This window comes from Aspergillus bombycis (genome assembly GCF_001792695.1).
Source record: "Aspergillus bombycis strain NRRL26010 chromosome Unknown contig00004, whole genome shotgun sequence".
NCBI lineage: Eukaryota > Fungi > Ascomycota > Eurotiomycetes > Eurotiales > Aspergillaceae > Aspergillus > Aspergillus bombycis.
In genome coordinates this window covers 570346-588678 of record NW_019170006.1, presented here as the reverse complement: position 1 = coordinate 588678, position 18333 = coordinate 570346, and the positions used below count along the sequence as shown (strand labels likewise).

The following is an 18333-nucleotide window of genomic DNA, read 5'->3' as shown; positions in this document are numbered from 1 at the left end:
GACTCTCACTTTGTCTTTGCTTGGCGGTTTTTTCACCATGCATCGGCTAATATCGCTCCCTCGTGACTTGGATCGCTAAGGGATAAATGTCAGAGATAGATTTTCCCCATCGCTTTCGGCTCCAGAGTTGGGCTGATAAGGTAGTTTCACAGTGGAATAGTCCCATAGCTTACTGGGGCTGGGGGCAATGAAGTAGATACAGTAAGATCATATCGGTACCAGCCTTGAAATTCAATATGGTGGGGATATAGTAGTACTGTGATCAACCAAACCCTTCTTCATACTTTTAGGTTTAGGGAACTTTGACGGTGAAATGAGGGTTGAGCTAATTTCAAACAAGGTCTTGAGTAGATGACCGTTACCATGGAACAAAGCTGAATGGGGAAACAGAAAGACCAAAGGGAAAAAAAAAGAGAGAAAGAGAGAGATAAAGAAAAAAGCAAAACAAGGATAATCAATTAATAATGACAGCCCTGAATGTCTAACTAATCCAGATACTTTGCAGCCGCTCAGGCCCTTAACTAGACTCCCTGTCAAATCGAGGATAGGCAAGCCGATCCCATTGTAACCTTTGGGTAATGGAGACCAATACGGAGTGATCGGAGGTTAATCCAGGGACGATCATAGTCCATTTGTTGAGGATCTGAAGAGACATGTAAGTGATGACGAGGCAGGCCAGGTCATTGATGACTGGTATAGGAGAAGGCTGACGGAGCAGAAAAAAATTTTTTTTTTTCCTTCTGCCTAGGTAAATTGCTAAGACACTCCGGCATTGGATGCTACATAATAGATTGACCGATAAGTCTGGAGGAATGGAGCTGTATTGACTATTCTCATACTATCAATGTAACTGTTGACCCGTCTGGGCATGTCACAATGTGACGCCCGCAAGCCAGGACGCTCCACTTTCCGCGTGATAATCGGGAGACAAAGCAGATCGTGGGAACTGTTATTAATATAGCCAATGTTTGGTGGCACTGCGGTACTTTGTAACTCCAGACTGCCGGAAGATGTGCCGTCTTCCTGTCTTAGGTAGGTAATTATCTGTTGGCTGATCGGGGCCTAGTCCTGACAATACAAAGTTGAACCTTTTTCTTTCTCTCTCTCTCTTCCTCTCATGTCATTGAATTAGGTAGTGTTGGAGGTGAAGAAGATAAACCGGAAAATGTCAAACGCTATGGAACTGGACAAAAACAAAAGGTCAGAAGAACGTGGAAAAAATGTGACCCATCACATCTGTACGAAATAAAAGGAAATAGATGGCAGATGATATAGTTCCCGGGCTGTCAATATAAAGAAAGAAAAGAAAATCACTTCCAAGTCAGCTAAGTCGGCTCCCAGGTCCTGTGTGTACTACTAGTCGTAGTACTACCCACATACATACATACCCATGAGGAGTTGCAAGGGCCATGAGGGGAAGGGGCACAAAATTTCCTCGGAGATAAGTTACAACAGCTTTCATGGAACAGGAAGGGACTATTGTTTCCACCAGTTTGGCGCCAGTGGATAACAATCGGGTTGGTGAGGGACGCTTGTGTCGCAGATTCTTTGGGTGCTACTGGAGGCTAATAGTTCAAAGGGGGTGTTTGCTTGGTTTGACTTGGTTTCATTTTGTTCTGGTATTAAAGTTTGCTGTTATTATTACCTGACACAGAGGGAGAAAAATTTTGGAGTTGGGTCTGACTATAAGCCATGTCACACCTTATGTATTTATTTATTTGTTTGTTTGTTTGTTTACTTTAGTTTCTTGTGTGAAGGAAGGGGGAGGAGGAAATTTCAACCTTTGTTTCATAGGGGAGTTGTAACATCACTCATATCTAGGTGATCAAATTGGATCTTCTCAGATGTATCGAGACATTAATTGAGTACAGAAGGTATGGTCAGAACATCACGTTCTCTGACAATTTTAAGCGCCAGCAGTCCTGAATCACGACCTACAGGACGGGGTCGCAAGGGAAGAGCCCCTACATTAGCTGAAAGTAGCTTAGCGGGGAACATTGTCAGCTGGTTTATTATACATACATCGGAAAAAGCCTTTTTTTTTTTCCCTTTTTTGTTTTTTTCAGATTTTGTATTTTGGAAAATCCTTCGTTCCTTCGAACATCGTATATCACTTTTTCTTTGTTAATTCTATTTGATTTAGGAATGTTGACTGCCTTATTATCGGTGGAATATTGACTTAATGAAGAATGAATCACAATATATTGATATGGTCGCTGATTACTTACTTTACCCAGAGTAGTGCTACTGGTGGTACAAACATGGAATACTAAGACCACCAGCACACAGCATCATCCACACTAAAAAATTGTCACAGAAGTGTCAGATCATCAGCGGATGAGCCCTCACCAGAAACAAACCATGTCTCAGCCTCTACCAATGAGATCAGACCCTCTCCACTGCACACCTGAGGGTTCAGGAGTTCGATGATTATTACCCTATGGGAGGGTCGATAAGGTGGAATCTCTTGTAATATTATCATTCATTATAATTAGAATTTCTTTTATTATTTAATTTTATTATTTACTTTTTTTTCCTGTTTTCCTTCCCCCATCCTTCCAATACATGTTACAAGAAGTTGTTGTTCCAAATGTATGTAGTATAGTCCTCCTAATCATCTTGGAGCAGTTCCAATGTTCCCCCCACATCTGAGCTCCATACATGACTTGTCTTGAATCTCTTGTCTTTTGCTCCGGTTTCGACCCAATCAATACCATACATACAGCTCTCTCACTCTTTCTTTCTCTTGTTTGGTCTCATTTTGGTAGATTTTTCTTTTTTTCCCTTTTTTCTTCTTCTTTCTCTTGGTTTATTACCATTAAGATTATAATCTCTCCAAAGTGTGGTACCGTCTGGAATTACTACCATTTCTCAACCCTGATTGATTGACGTGAATTTCTCCCCCCCCAGTTCTTTGTCCCACTGGTCGTTTCTTTCTCTGCTTTACCCATACAGTCTGGAAAATCTACTAAATAATAATCATCATATCCGCTCTTCTACGACTACACCCCTCTTCCTCTTTCTTTTCTTTTCTTCTCCTTCTCTCTTTTCCCTTTCCTTCCTACCTCCCGTATCCCTCTCCTTCCTTTTCTTTTTTTTTTTTAGCTTCTGTATTTCTACCTAAAGGAGGTGAAATTACCTTCTACACCTCCCTTTTTAGGTCACTTGCGTATCGCTGGGCCAGCCTTGTCGACATCCCGGTCCATTCCCTTCGCTCGCTTGCTCTGGATCGTTCTCCCGCTCCAACCGACCTCTCAGAGTCGCCGCACTGCCGCCCAGCTACTACTGTTAGTTAACCGCTGTTCCCAAGCATCCGGCCACACCTCGTCACAGTTCCACCCCCCGAACTGTTTGACCAACAGCTGCTTTTGTGTGCCACATTTTTTTTGGTTGGCCCCCTCCTGCCCTCCTCCCTCTGTCGCCGTGGGCGATTCATTGTCGCCGTTGTCTTGGTTTCGGGTTGGAATTGTTCCTAGAGCTTTCGCCACCCCTTCGTTTTTCGGAGCTCTATCGTTCTTAGAATATAGCCGCCGACACTGCCGAGTTTGGAGATTTGCGCGCTATCTGGTTCGGCCTCATCCTACCCTATCAATAAGCGGGCGCCTGGCACAACAAAGCTTGACATCTTGCCCGCTACGCTTCGCTGGGTGTTCTAGAGCATCGGATAGACCGTGGGTGGCACAGTCGTCCCAGTTATAAGAGAGTTGGTGGTTTATATACGACATAAGGCGTGACTTGAATGCAGCGTTAGAAGTGGAGAGTTGTGGATTTTCAACATCGACCAAATACTCTCAGATCTTCCTTTCCAGTATATACCCTCGCATTGATCTTGCGAACATGTCCACTGCAGTCGCGCCCGCCACAGCTGCCCCGTTGACATCTTCGCACATGAATCGCGATCCGAGCCCCAAAAATTGCCCGACGTTGGCACCCACAGCTGGCAGCCAGTCTACCTGCACTCCGCCCAGGCCTTCGGGGCCTTCTCGGGATGGGTCATCATCAAAGAGTTCGCCTGCGGGAAGAAAACAAACATCGCCTGCGTAAGTATCTTCCTAAGACCCAAAATATTCGCTTGGGTTGAGAAGCTAACGGTTGATCAGATCGCAAAACGGAAGTACTGCCCCTAAGGTTATCGTCAAGAAAGAGCCCCCTTCTTCGCCTGCCATGCAGTCCCACTCTCGGCCTCGACCGCGGAAACTTGACTTATCAACGAGTCTACCGACCTCCGGTGGTTTATCAGCCCGCGCTCCTGGTGGTCCTATGACGGCTCGGGACGGTGTCAATATGCACCAGGTTGGAATCGCTTGCCTATCGCCTGGTTTCCAGACGCACGATCCAATTATGAGAGAACAGTTACAGAGAAGTCTGTCAGTGAGAGACCAGCAGAGGTCGATAATTGAATCACGGTTGCAAAGGTCCGCCAAGGATGACGGCCCAGACGGAATAAAGCCATCCGAATCCTCGTTCGGCCTCCCCAAGGCTAGTGCTTCGAAACGGAGGCCTCCCCCGGGCCTCTCCATCGTTCCACCATCTGCAGCACAATTTGCCCATGAACGTGTCATCCAATCCGCGCCGTTGAACCAGACCTTTACCGGCAGACACCAACCGCAGCCGTTGACACGCCAAGTTGCCAATCAGAGTCCTACATTAGCATCGACGTCTCATCTTCACCATATCCCTGTTACCCAAACGAATAATCGGCTTCCTCCACTTTCCGATGTTTTCGGCTCTGATGCTTTGGGCTCCCGTGAGCGGGACGTAAACCGCGCTCCGTTTTACCAGAGTGCATCTAACTCCAACTCTTCCCAGTCAAACAACCTACCGCCATTACCATCTCCTAGAATCCCGGGAGCCGCCACCCAAGTTCCTAAGCGGCCACGGGAATACCGTTCGGCAGAGGAGGCTGTTCAAGAGCTGTCGGGTGGACGGGAGGACCTGCTGCCACGCATCGTGCACTATGGGGGCCATCAGCCCCCGACTCCACCATCCCCACGTGCCGTCAATGGCCAACCGAAGTCCGCAGCAGTTCATCCAGAAGCGGCACCGATACCAAATGCACAAGTCCCCCCCTCCCAACCCATGTATCCCTCTGAGAGGACCGCTCGTCGCCGCACCAGAAGTGAGTACGAGCAGGATAACGGAAGTCCTCCCCTGGGCCACGGTCCTGAGCCACAGTACCGGCCAAACCCAGCGTTAGCACCCGGAGCGGGGACTAGTTATGGCCCATTCGGAGCCGGCAGAGACTCCCCTGAGACCCAGCGGAGAAAGAAAGAAGAGTTCCTGGCACTATGTGCAAGAGCATGGGATCTGTTCCATTCATAAATTTCTTGTTTATCAGGGCCGGTCTTCTTTAGTACTCTTCGACACTGTCCAACTATGGTTCATGTCCAGCAGCTCAGACGAGAGACCATTGCTCTATGTGTCTGTTGTGTCCGCAGCAACGTGATACTCTAGTTTGATAGCTGGGGACTAGCAGATATTACAACAACCGCTCCTCGGGTGTATCTTTACAATGAGCGGTGTCAGCCACCTGGACATGATGAATATACATGACTATCTATACGAACAGCATGAACAGGATGCCATCCTAACCGGTGGGGGGTTAGGTCGTTTTCGACGTTGCCCTTTCGTTGTTATTTGATATTTTCATTCTCGTCATTCTTACCGCTTATTTTATTCTTTTCTTCTGCATTTTTTTTTTTATCTTTTATTTTCTTTTCCACGTTTATACCATCCGAAGTCTGTGCTGAAAGGTGCTTTGAGTGGGCACCGTTTCAATGGACTTGCGAGGCGTTTCCTTGTGATTTGTGATTAATTAGGGTTTCTTTTGGTTTTGCCAAGACCATGTGGATGCCTGTTTTTGAAGGCATGAGTTTTTTTTCTACCACCCGCACTCTTTACATTGCTCTGTTTCTCATGTCGCGTTGGGATACCATTGGTTTGATCGCTCTACTGTTTTGACTTCACATCCCCTTTGGATGATTTATGCTCTTACATTCTTTATGATCCCCATTCTCCACTTGGATATCTTGAATTTATGACTAGGGTGTCGGATTTGGAACGAGTTCGTGCGAACTTCCGGCAAGGACATGCGTCCTTCCACTTAATGATAACTAATACCGTGATGTTTGTCTAAAATCTGTAACTACACATGCTGCTTTAAAGCGATGTACAGGCCGGTTTGTGTGTAGTCGTTTATACATATACAGAGAAGTACATACAACCTTGAAGTTGCAACGCGTAAACAGAACAACAAAGTTTGAGTCATGCCAACGGCTGTGGCAGATGAACGACCAATCTTTATTATACGAGAGTGCATGAACATCACTGCAGTAACGCTGTCAGGATTGTCTCACGCCATCCGCCGCCGTTTCCTGCCACCGTCATCGTTGCCCTCACTACCAAATCTGCGTTCCATAGGCATCTCTTTCCTTTCCTTAGAGGCAATCTTCTTCCGTCTCCTTTCCAGGGCCTTCGTGCGTTCCTTCGAATTCATATTCTCGTATTTCTTGAGCATTACTTGCTTCTTGAGATCGGACTTCTTCAAAAAGTATGGGTTGCTCTTCTTTCCTTCGCGGATGAGCTGTTTCTCTCGTTTCTTATGCTCTGCTATCACCTCCTCTTCCCGCCTCCGGTTCTCAATTGCACGTAGACGATCCGACGTGGACCGAATCTCACGCTTCAACGCTTCCTTCTCCTCAGCGTGCTTTGTTTTGGCGAACCTAGCCCTTAGCTCTTTCAGCTCTGAAGAACGATAATCGTCTAGGAACGAGTATGCCTTCCGGGCTGTTTCAGCATCATGGCGACCGCCTTGACTGAGCACCGTCGGGTCAAACCGTGGGTCTCGTGATTTGGGCACTGATGGTGGTTCGACAACAGTCCGCTTGCGCGAAACGGCACGTTTGGATGATTGAACCATGGGGGCATGTTTCGAAGTCCTTGCAGGCTTTGCCGAGTCCTTAGATTTTCCTGATTCTTGACGCTTCTGCTCCCGTGCCTCACGAATTCGCGCTCTGATGTCGTCTAGCGGTGATGTCGTCGGCGGGGATGCTTCTGTAGGTTTGGCAATTTTTGCATGGCGCTTGGCTTTCGGACCCAGTGATGCTTGTGCTTTGGCGAGGGCTCCAAAAGATATGCTACTAAGGGACGCTTGGACATCGTCTTCTCCATTATCATCGTCGTCGCTGTCTTCGTCGTCTTCTGAGTCGACGGGCTCGTCGTGTTCAGACTATTGGGGAAGTCAGAATGGCGTTATGTAGGCTAGAGAGTAGGGGCATTTAAACGAACGTTGTCGTCGGTCTCCTCCAGTGCTTCGTTGTCAAGATCATCTGAACCTGAATCTGATTCACCTGAGCGTCCATCATCACTTCCTTCTTCCGATGCTGACTCTTCCGAATAAATTTCTTCGTCGTCCTCTGGCAAAGCGCGCACGCGACGATTGAGGAGATCCGAGATCGCCATTTTGCTAGCAGTTATATCCGAGTTTTACAACTGACCCAAAGAAAGAAAAAGAGAGCCAAGGATCAAAGAAGCGAGTGCATCAGTAGAAGCCAATCAATGGCGGTGAAGGCGGAGCAAAAAAAATGCAGCAATACTGCCGGTCGTTAAGGCGGTGAGAGAAGCAGCTTCGCTCTCGTTGGTGGATCTGGACCGTTTGGTCGCGATTTTCCACTTCGCCATCAGTTTCATCGCATTCTCGTTTGCTCTCTTACACCTTACTGTTGGCTGTATCACCTCATTCGTGTGCCCATGGGATGCCGCTCATGTACGGCCACCTTCTCCTATATTTTCACTCCAGCTCTACCCCCGTCACTTTCCACACTGCATGTTCGCATGTTTCAAAGTGGGGCTTCCTCTAAGGTGCATCGGCGTATTTCTTGCCTTGTCCGATAAACAACTGACCTCTATAGTTTATCCCGAAGTCTGTATCGGCACCATTTTCTACTTCGACATTGCTTTCACGTTTGTGCCATCGGAAGAAAAAACCACCAGCTTTGGTTAACACCGAAAGACTCCCCGATCTTGGAATGGCGAAACAGACAGCTGAAGGAGACAATTGGCCTACTGTTGCAGAGAATGGGTCGGGCTACGGTGAAACCCAGGCAGATGCAAATAACAACCTTAGGGCATCATGGAGACCATATCGAGGTCGCTGGAATGCGAAGACGGTGACTCGCAATGACCCGGGAAGAGCAACGGCGCAGGCCCCTGAGAGAGTTACGCTTGGTGACCAGCGGAGGAATCGCAGGCTGCGCAATCAGGTATCGGCGGGCAGAAATTTGAACGCAGACACACAGGCGCATCAGTTTCGCCCGGAAGGGCCGTTCCCTGTTCGCCCAGCACCATCAATTACGCAGTCGTATTCCTCACAGAACAATACGCACATGGGAGCAAGCCACGGCGCTTCTAGCAGTCGTCCAAACTTCAGTATGCCCATATTCCCTGGAGGTCCAAGTGGGATGGCTTTCAATGAACAGGCACCTCAATTCCCATTCTTTTCTCCAAATAACCCGAATCAACTGTCCCAATCTCAGCCTTCCGATCAACCCGCGTTCGGACCATTTAACCCGGCTTTGCTGAATGACATGAGTAATCCTCTGAATTACTTCTCCCTCGTGCCTCCATCTCCCTTCATGATGAACTTTGGTCTACAAAATCCCGCGATGGCAGGACCCCTCTTAAGTGGCTTTCCGTCCTTGCCCTTTGATCCAATGGCTTTTGCAGCAGCTGGTTCTGCTGGAGGCAATACTTCAGATACGCTTGGTCAACCACCTGTCGGAGCATCGGCAACGAAGCACGAAGTTTTGCCGCCACCTAAACCTCCATCCCCTGTCAGATCATACATTGAGCAGTCGTCCTCACCACCCAAATTGGTCACTTCTCCACAGCCACTGCTGGTCATCTTGGACTTGAATGGCACGCTGATTTACCGTAAGCACCGGCGGTTCCCCCCTGTGTTTGCCAGAAGGGCAGGGCTGGACGAGTTCTTGGATACCTTGATGAGAAAATACAAGGTTATGATATGGTCCAGTTCCCAGCCGAACACGGTGAAGGCGGTTTGCGACAGGCTCTTCCCGGGCAATAAACGAAAGGCACTTGTTGCGGAATGGGGTCGCGACAAGTTTGGTCTCACGTCATCCCAATATCGGGCTAAAATCCAAGTTTACAAAACATTAGAGACGGTATGGAGCAATAAGGAGATTCAAGCGTCATACCCATCGCCTCCTCAGAATAAACGCCGCAAAGCCGCACAGAATGGCACGCAGTTGAAAACCCGATGGGACCAGTCCAACACCATCTTGATTGATGACAGTAAACTCAAGGCTCTCAGTGAACCACACAACATACTTGAGATTCCGGAGTTTACCAACCAGCCCGGTCTCGATGAGTCTACAATATTTCCAAAGGTTATGCAACTCCTGGACGAACTAGCAAAACATGACGATGTCAGCAAAGTTCTCCATCAGTGGAACTTAGAGTTGCCCGAGAACCAAGGCATTCTTGAGCTTGACCTCGGTCCCAGTACTAATGAGGTCGACCAGAATCACAACAATCACACTACCGGTAATGCCCACTCTCCACCTTCCCAACAAGACATTCCAACCGGGCCGACAGCTATGGCAGAAGCCCGCAAAGAAAGGCGCAAAAGGCGCAAGGAACAACGCAAGGCCCGCAAACAGGAGCAAAAGCTAGAGGCAAAAGCGGAAACGAAAGCTCACAAGAAAGCACAAAACGCCTCCCCAAGAGGTCACGCAGACAAAACTACAGCTACTATCAATACCCTGGTGGCAACAACTACCGGTATGCCCTCCGCTGGATCTGCAACGGCCATCGTGCAACCGACCGTTGAACGGTCACCATCCCCCGCGACTTCGTCTGCCGAATCCGAGAATTTTCTCCTAGATCGATTAGAGGATTCTTTGAATGTTAGAACTGACTAGACCTTGACGGATGTGTGATTTACATGCGTTCATTAGGGACATAATCTTCTAAATCATGCATGTTTAGTACATAGATAGACAGATATACTTGCTTGCACAATTTGATACCCACGAATGGAATAATATGGTTGCAATGGAGATCGTTCCAGTGACACAGCTATCAGCGGTATCAATTTCATCCGTAGTATATAGTTAGGGTTAAAATCCGACTAAAAACTTGGTATGGTAACTACTCCCTATTTGATTCAAGTCCCCGTTGCAAGGATCGTTGTAGTGACATCGATAGATGGCTAAGACCAGATATCGTAACCAAAATTTATTGTATCACTCGTCTGCTACATAAATAGTGCAATCGCTCAAGAAACGTAACATGTTGCCTGTGTCTACAAAATACAGACTGCCTTATGACTGGCTAGATAAAGCACATCGGCCAGAAAATATAACAGCAAATCCCTAGCACTGCAATTTTCTCTGGAACATTGACATATTCAAGCACGGGCCAACAACATACAGTCTATACATTTTACTGGAGCTTACGGGTTTACAGAAAGTAATACTCGGATAAGATCAGAAGTGGTTGAGTGAGCACAAAGTACTATTCAGTGCTAAGATAGTAGCTACTGCATCATCCGACATCTCAATTCGTAAGCGTGACATGATCAAAGAGTTTTTATCAGAAAGCGTAAACCGTCATGGACAGTGTGGACATTAGACGGGATCTGGATCGGGCAGAGAGCAGCACGGGCAGCACAATGCAGAAAACCTGAACCGCAATGCGTGCTACAGCGTAGTACTCTCCAACCCTAGGGTATAAAGTGAAGTGAAATTTTTTTCAGGCCGAATGAGGAAGGCCACCCAACGATAAGAAATTTAGGACGTAACATCATGAGTTTGCCACGGGACCTAATGCACTAGCTTATTTGAAGACGTGGCCGTCAGCCCAGGGGTACTCCTTGCCGTCGACGGTGACAGGAACATCCCAAGCCCACATGTCATCAACATACTTGCGGTCCTCCTCCTTGGAGGGATCAAGCTTCTCGAAGTCGTAGCTCTCCCAGTCGGGGGCGACATCGAAGGCGGGCTTGAACTCCTGGCCACGGACCAGGAAGACACCGCGGATGATACAGTTGTAGTTGGTACCGTAGACAGACTGGGCACCGAACAGGTACTTGCGGGAAGCCTCAAGACGAGCGTGGAAACCACCGATCAGGTTGTTGGCCATGAAGGTGAGCTTGAGCTCTTCGTTGTACTTGTAGTCCACCTTCCACAGGGAGTACTCGTCGCTCTTCAAGTTCTGCCAGAACCAAGGGAGAGCAACGGGACGGGTGTCCTCGTTGGAGTAGGTACGCTTGAGCTCATCAAGGATAAACTCGGGCTTGCCGAGAGCCTCAAGCGGGTGCTTGGGCTTCTTCTGCTCACCCTCAGGCTTGGGCTCGGCAGCAGCAGCAGGAGCAGCCTCCTTCTTGGGCTTCTCCTCCTTCTTGGGAGGGGTGTACTTGATGACCTCGTCAACCAAAACGGGGTTCTCAACAACAGCCTTGAAGTAGGGCTGGTTGACGATGGTCTGGTACCAACGAGAGACAGCAGGGTTCTCAGAGCGGAACTGCTTGTCCAAAACGGTGGCGAAGGCACGGGTGAGGACAGAGGCAGCGAAGATATCAGCCAGAGTGATACGCTCGCCAACGAGGAAGGTGTTGGCAGTGAGGTGCTTCTCCAAAACGGAGATGTTGTTCAGGGCAGCCTTGGAAGCTTCCTCAACGTTCTTCTTGTTGTAGCCGTCCAAGCCCAAGAGGGGACGGTACCAAGCGCCGAAGCGGGGGAGAACCTCGAAGTTGACAAAGGACAACCAGCGGAGGATGGAAGCGTAGTCCTGCTTGGTCTTACCCAAGAGGGTGGTCTTCTCATTCTGGGAGGTCACTGAGTCACAATTAGCCATATTCAGGGGGAAAAACAACTCAAAAGCATCAAGAGCTTAGAAAAAGGCGCCGCGAAGAGATTGCCCAACACATGCGGGGTAATCAAAGAAATTTCAGAGTTTGGTTCATCAACACTGTTGTTCTGCCAGGGATAACTAGTTTATTGGAATAATATCGCTCATCATATAAAGCGGCGGGAAAAACGAGATAGAATCATCGAATATCATTTACAAAAGAAAAATACGTACCGTAGACAGCAATGGCAATGGACTCGGAGAGAGTGTAACCATTGGCACCCTCGAAAGCAGGGACCTTGCCGAGGGGGCTGAGCTTGAGGTACTCAGCAGACTTGTTGAACTCGGCGTTGGCGTTAGCCTCAGTCTCAACCAACTCGAGCTCAACGTCGTTGGCCTTAGCCGCGACGAGGGCAGCGATGGTGCGACCGTTGTTCTGTAGAGTCACCCATTAGCCGGACGTTCCCCAAGGTAACACCCACGACGATGAGATCGTCGGTAAAGCATCATCGGTTCTTATGATGCCCGAGAGGAAGTCGAGGAGAAAAAAATAAGATCACATACAGGCTGACCGTAAAGCTTTCCGAAGGCCATTGTCAAAGCTTTTGTCTTTGGAAGGACTGGGGGGAGGGAAAGAAGAAAGAAAGAAAAGGAGGGGAAGAGACAGCAGCTCGAGGGGTATAAGAACGAAATTTTGTGCGAATCAGACGAAGCGTCGGTGCCGGAGGAACGTTTGCTCGTCCACGTGATGCGTCCCCATCGAAAAACCTCAGGAAACAAGAATCGCCGGAGATGGTAAGTCGCATCTGGCCGGTGATCCCAAGTCCTCCTCGACTCCGCTTCTTCTCTCTTTTCCCCCTTTCACTCTCAGGTAAAGCTACCGCCAGCCGGAGGCAGCTATTCTATGGCCTGGCAGAGCCCCAATTGCATCGTGCATGCGATGCAGTCCGTCCGTCGGACAATTCAACTGCGGCCGTTCCTCCATGCTCCCAAGATCTCCCTTCGTTCGAACGTTACCCCGATCCTCTCACAACAACGGAGAGACACTCGTGGATATGCGACTGAGGTGCAAGCGGCCCCCGAGATTGATTTTGAAAAGTTCTATACCCAACCCGCCCGGATTGTTCCTGCCTCACCCGCCTACTTCTCCGGCAGCCCCAAGTTCATCGACCACCTGCTGAACCTGGAGACCATCCTAGCAAAATGGGCTTCATTACCGACCGTTGCTCCTAGTGAGGCTCCTCGTATGGCCTGGTTCAAACTGGCACAATTCCGCGACTTTGTCGGCGAACCTGTACCGACGAAGAAATACAAGAACCTTATCAAAATCTTACAACGACTAAATAGAATTGATCCGAAGATCATGCCGATTGAAGTGCGCGATACTCTGAAAACTTTTCTTCGTCCTGGAAATCCTTATGGGAACAAGCCGGCACCAGCGACGGTGGATGAGATGGGCCGAGCCCGTGGTCGAGGGAAGCGAAAGACATCCTCGGCAGTGGTCCATCTGGTTGAAGGAGAGGGAGACGTGATGGTCAACGGCAAGACCCTAGTTGAAGCGTTCCCTCGTCTACATGACCGAGAGAGTGCTACATGGCCTCTGAGGTGTACATCGAGACTGGACAAGTACAACGTGTGGGCTACTGCTCGCGGAGGAGGAGTTACTGGACAAGCAGAGGCCATTACGTTGGCCGTGGCACGGGCATTGTTGGTCCACGAGCCTGGACTGAAGCCTGTTCTGCGTAAAGGTGCGTATAATATGCGTGTTGCTGCCCGCTCATTGAATACATTGCTGACGGTCATCTTACAGCCGGTGTTATCACGGTGGATGCGCGTCGTGTGGAGAGGAAGAAGCCTGGTCATGTCAAGGCCCGCAAGATGCCCACCTGGGTCAAGAGGTGAAGCAGGCCTATCCCCTGTTGTCTCGGGAGCTTCTTTTCTTCTTTCTCATTCTTCTCCTTGCTGTATTATTCCACTTTCCTTGTGACCCTCGACGATGTATATTTTGTATTGCACGCATCTCTTCAGATGTCATGGCGGTCGTTTCAAGATACGACACTGCATGGTCTCGGCGACAAGCATGTACCCTTAGCTATTGGCGTTAATTCGTCCGATTCAATTGAACTACTGGACAAGTGATACTGTTGCACAGAGCATCCACACAGCTATTGGATGACCAAGGAAGAACGCCACTGGATCAGCGTGTTTCAGATTCTGGTCGGCTCGGCAGCCGTGCCAAGTCGAACACGACCACCAGGTTCTGTAGCACAGTGGAAGAACTACCTTGCGTCATACAACGAATTATTCAGAACATAGAGCGCAAGCCCGGATGAACATGAAAGGCGAAAGCTGCATGAACCATCCCAAGGCAGCCGGTCTCGTCCTCTCTATCGGTCAGATATGGCCCGTTGGGCACTGACGGAGGTTTGTTACACAATCGAGCCCAAGTGCTGTAGATTCGGTGCACTATCATGTGGCGGTAAGCCCGGCCAGTTGAGATTTAGTTTCAAAAGGTGTTCGTCTGATGATGTCGGACGAATACGGCCCGGGCGTAGGTGCACATTGCAGACATAGGGGTATGCCGGCATTTATCGAATCTGATTAGTGTAGTTACACAGAGCCTGCACCAACTCCGGTGAATGAAGCAATCCGGACCATGGACGACCGAATCAGTTGTTGCGGATGCGCTCCATTCGTTGCGGATCAGAGCTGTCTCGACTGCAGGGTTGAACCTTTGATCCAGGGTGACTCTTCTGGGAGGCACATCTATCGGCAACAGGCAGGCGACCGAACAGCTCCCCTGCCACGCATGTACTGAGCACAGACAATAATTCGTAGCCAAGCATGGGAGCTGACATTCATGTTACTCGGACGACTCAGCCGTCACTCTGCCACGCTGTAGACGCGGGAAAGCCAGGTGTGGTGCAGCTTGCGCTCACACCAAGTCTCCAATCTTTCCAGAGAGCGATACAGCGTGAGTGTATGATTTACTTACAGCATCACCAGTCACTGTGTCAAAGCGTCATGATAAACAGGGCCGGAAATCCTTTTGATTGGGATACGGTCCGAGTTTGTAAATACCGACAGGCGCCAAATCAGAACAGCTTGTCTGGTCTGACGCCGGAATAAGGCATCGTGAGATACACTGGCAGATAAATTATGGGGTTGGTGATCATTCAACTAAGGTCATAAAGGCCTCTAGGACTAGTACCACTAGCATTGGAGAGATCTGCTGCGCAAGCAGGAATTTGAAGAATGGTAGAAATCTAGAACATAAGATAGGTTTATAGAAGCGACAGGGCTGTTGCCACGGTTTTGAGAACGGTTCGAACAATCGTTGGCCAAGTCTGGGGTAATAAACAATTTCCTATTGTACCTGCTCGTCAGCAACGACAGGGTTGCAGGCGTGACGTCCATTGATCCCGAACAATAGGTGCATTCTGAAGTACTAAGACGGGGATCTTCCCTGGAGTTCATCAAACACGAGTGGTGGGCGAACGGTTTCCCAAAGAATGACGGAGCAGCCGGGATGGTAGTACGTACAAGACTTCATGCACCGTAGCTTATGAAGAAGTAGTAGTCATGTGCTCCGGGGCCGTCGAATTGGAAGGAGCCGCTGAATTTTCAAGGTTACGTGCAGTAGACCTTGTATAGTATACTACTGTACGACCTGATACTGTAGTTATAACATATTTCAGATAGGGTCATATATACATACATACATACATATATGTAGGTAGGTATGTACATAGTAGACACATGCGGAGAGACGGTCAAGTTTCACTATCGTCCAGCTCGAATGACAATTTTCCGTCCCATTGCTTGTCCATACATTGTCGCTTACCGGAAGCAGTGGGGGTCATGGGATCCCAGCTGTTGAACACTTGCGCGATAACCGCATCGTGACAATGTACTAACTAGTATTTTAGTTCATTATTTCTTATTTATTTATTTATTTTTTTTTTGGGGCCACGGGGACCAGGTCTTGGCCAATTATTGAATTAAATGTCCGAAGAAAACAAGGACGAACGAGTCAGTTACTGCCTGCCTTGGAAAGATAACAATACCTAATGATAAACGACTTCCCCGGTGGGTAATACTACTAGTAGTATCATCTACTGTCGGTACGGCGTGTATCGGATGTGAATTGGGGCAGCCAACTTGGGAGGGGGCAAAGGAGGATGACCCGTACACGACTAATTCAGACTAAATATGTCCATCTAAATTTATCTATCCATTTCCAAAAGCCCGGCCGATCCCGATCATAAATAAATATCCACCGGAAATGTTCCGTATAGATCCACTGGTGCAGTCAACATGACGGACATAAGTACTCCGTACATCATACCTACATGGGCACGAGCTGGATGGAGCCAAATCCACCGTGGGGTCCGAGGATGATTTGAATCAACTGGTATGGCCCAATACAATTGACGGATTTATAAAAGCGTCCATTATGAACTCCGTTAGCGTGAGTAGGGGACCACGCCTCATTTTGGTTGGTTTTTTTTCTTTTTTTTTTTTGAAACCATTCAAGGCTGACGAGGGATATACCGCGCTCCAGTCGTAGTATCTCAAATAAATTAACCCATAATATAGCACCGGTCTCGGAATACTTTGCGAGGTCTTCGAAGTAGGAGTAGTTCCGCATGGAGCTACTTAGAATGAGGGCAAGGCACATGACAAGCCATGGTAAGATTGTTACTCCCGTTACGGAATGGACGCATATACATATCTACAAATACAAACGTACTTACAATCAATCAATCCCAAAGAGGAAGAAGAAGAGAAGCAAAAAAACATAAAAAATCAAGAAAATAAAAACTCAACAGACACCGAGAGCAAGGCAATGGTAGGAGTGACCTTGGCCATTAGTTTGCTCTCGAGTGGATATTATAGGGTAAGAAAAGGTCAAGATTCTCCCCTACGCGGAGCAATGTCTATTTGCAGATCGGCCCCTGGTCCCTCTGTTCCGATCCATTGGTCCACCTGGTGCGCACGACCTTTCCCAGCAGTGCGGAAGGTGTGAGACTATAGGCTTTAGTCAGGGACTATGAGCAAGAGCGTATGTACGTGTCTGAATTGGGATGGAGATCAATCTCTACATCAACTTGCAGTATACCAATGCACGATACGATCTGGAAGGATGCGTCTCCTTCTCGATCATATCAAGGGTTTGTATTATTACTCTCGACTATTATATTGATTGGAGAGAGAGCTTAATGCCCTCATTTTCTAAGAGGACCATCTATTCTTTTACCAACTTTCCATGACAGTTCGTCCTCTGCCCAGAAAAAAAAAAAAAAAAAAAAGAAAAGACTGTCAATGCACGCTAACTCGTAGTGTTGTTGATACCATTTCCATGGGTCCTGTCAACCCTTTAGCCCTCCCGAATTCGCGGTTCTTCCCGCAACCAAAAAGACAATTTTGTTTTTGTTTTTTTTTTTTTTTCACTGATTTGGTAACGAAATATCTAATAGTAATAAAATAATTCACGGTTCATTGACTGCCACCGATCCTTTCGCCTCACTCTGAGATTTCGATTTCCTCTTTTCTCCTTTTCTTTTTCGATTTTTTTGCCCCCCTTGGGTTTTGTCAGCTTTCCCACCAAACTCACAAACTTGTTCCGATAGTATGGTTCGTCAATCGCTCACGATCATCCAACAACATCATCATATAACCTTTCGGAAACCCACTTGGGGATACCGGTGTCCCGGGGCTCCAGGACATTGGACAGAGGGGAATTTGGAATGATTGATGGGCATTAGGTTAGCTTGATGGGGCTAATTTGGTCCCATGGAACTGGTCACCAACCTTATCGGGCCCAAAGGCGCAAGGCACTAAGCAAAAGGTCCCAGAGAATTAGAATCCTAGAGGTCCCAGGAGCCTTGCTGCTGGATCCTCTTTCCCTCATCCTCAGCCAAGATCTCCGATTAGCTCCGCCTTCCTGCCCATGTGGAAAGGCATTAGGCTTTTTTTTCCCTCACTTATTTCTTTTTTTTTAAGAAAATTCCCGGGCTGTACCTCGTACACTTTCGTAATGATGATGCTGGTGAGAAACATAGTGCATGAGGTGGAGACGCCGATGGATGTGCTATATCCACCACTTTCCAGCTGAATGGCCCGTCAAAAATAATGAACGATCAGGGGAAATGGGAAAGAGATCCGGTTGCCCCAGTCGGCAGAGGGGCATTCGATGTGATGAGAAAGGACATGAGAGATCCTATACCATCCGAGGCACTAAAATGAAGCTCATACCGTGAGTCCCATGATGACGCTTGGAGACTAAGGCGAAGGAAAGGAAAAAAAAAAGAAAAGAAAAGAAAAGAAAAGAAAAATGAAATTCCCAGTCAGTCACTCGCATTTGGAGTCCATTTTAGGCTTCTTTTCTTTTTCTTTCCTCACACACTCACTTAATTTCCCTCCCCCTCCAAGCTAGGATTTTCTTTTTTTTCTTTCCTT

General features: G+C 48.1%; 5 protein-coding genes across 5 annotated transcripts; 3 read left to right on the top strand and 2 right to left on the bottom strand.

Annotated features, from left to right (window-relative positions):
- Positions 1-3837: 3837 nt before the first annotated feature.
- Positions 3838-5322, top strand: ABOM_001227 (uncharacterized protein; the record flags this gene model as incomplete). Its single annotated transcript, XM_022528357.1, has 2 exons — positions 3838-4040; positions 4101-5322. The coding sequence occupies 2 exons, from the start codon at positions 3838-3840 to the stop codon at positions 5320-5322; spliced, it is 1425 nt and encodes a 474-aa protein (XP_022394004.1).
- Positions 5323-6352: 1030 nt separating this feature from the next.
- On the bottom strand, positions 6353-7461 carry rrp36 (putative pre-rRNA processing protein; the record flags this gene model as incomplete). The annotated part of the gene is made up of 2 exons (XM_022528356.1): positions 6353-7228; positions 7288-7461. 2 exons carry the CDS (start codon positions 7459-7461, stop codon positions 6353-6355), a joined length of 1050 nt encoding a protein of 349 aa, XP_022394003.1.
- Positions 7462-7749: 288 nt separating this feature from the next.
- On the top strand, positions 7750-9941 carry ABOM_001225 (NIF domain protein; the record flags this gene model as incomplete). The annotated part of the gene is made up of 2 exons (XM_022528355.1): positions 7750-7860; positions 7911-9941. 2 exons carry the CDS (start codon positions 7750-7752, stop codon positions 9939-9941), a joined length of 2142 nt encoding a protein of 713 aa, XP_022394002.1.
- Positions 9942-10857: 916 nt separating this feature from the next.
- ABOM_001224 (putative translation elongation factor eEF-1 subunit gamma) lies at positions 10858-12465 on the bottom strand (the record flags this gene model as incomplete). Its single annotated transcript, XM_022528354.1, has 3 exons — positions 10858-11858; positions 12106-12307; positions 12436-12465. 3 exons carry the CDS (start codon positions 12463-12465, stop codon positions 10858-10860), a joined length of 1233 nt encoding a protein of 410 aa, XP_022394001.1.
- A 310-nt stretch (positions 12466-12775) lies between these two features.
- On the top strand, positions 12776-13773 carry ABOM_001223 (mitochondrial 37S ribosomal protein uS9m; the record flags this gene model as incomplete). Its single annotated transcript, XM_022528353.1, has 2 exons — positions 12776-13619; positions 13682-13773. 2 exons carry the CDS (start codon positions 12776-12778, stop codon positions 13771-13773), a joined length of 936 nt encoding a protein of 311 aa, XP_022394008.1.
- Between the last annotated feature and the right edge of the window lie 4560 nt (positions 13774-18333).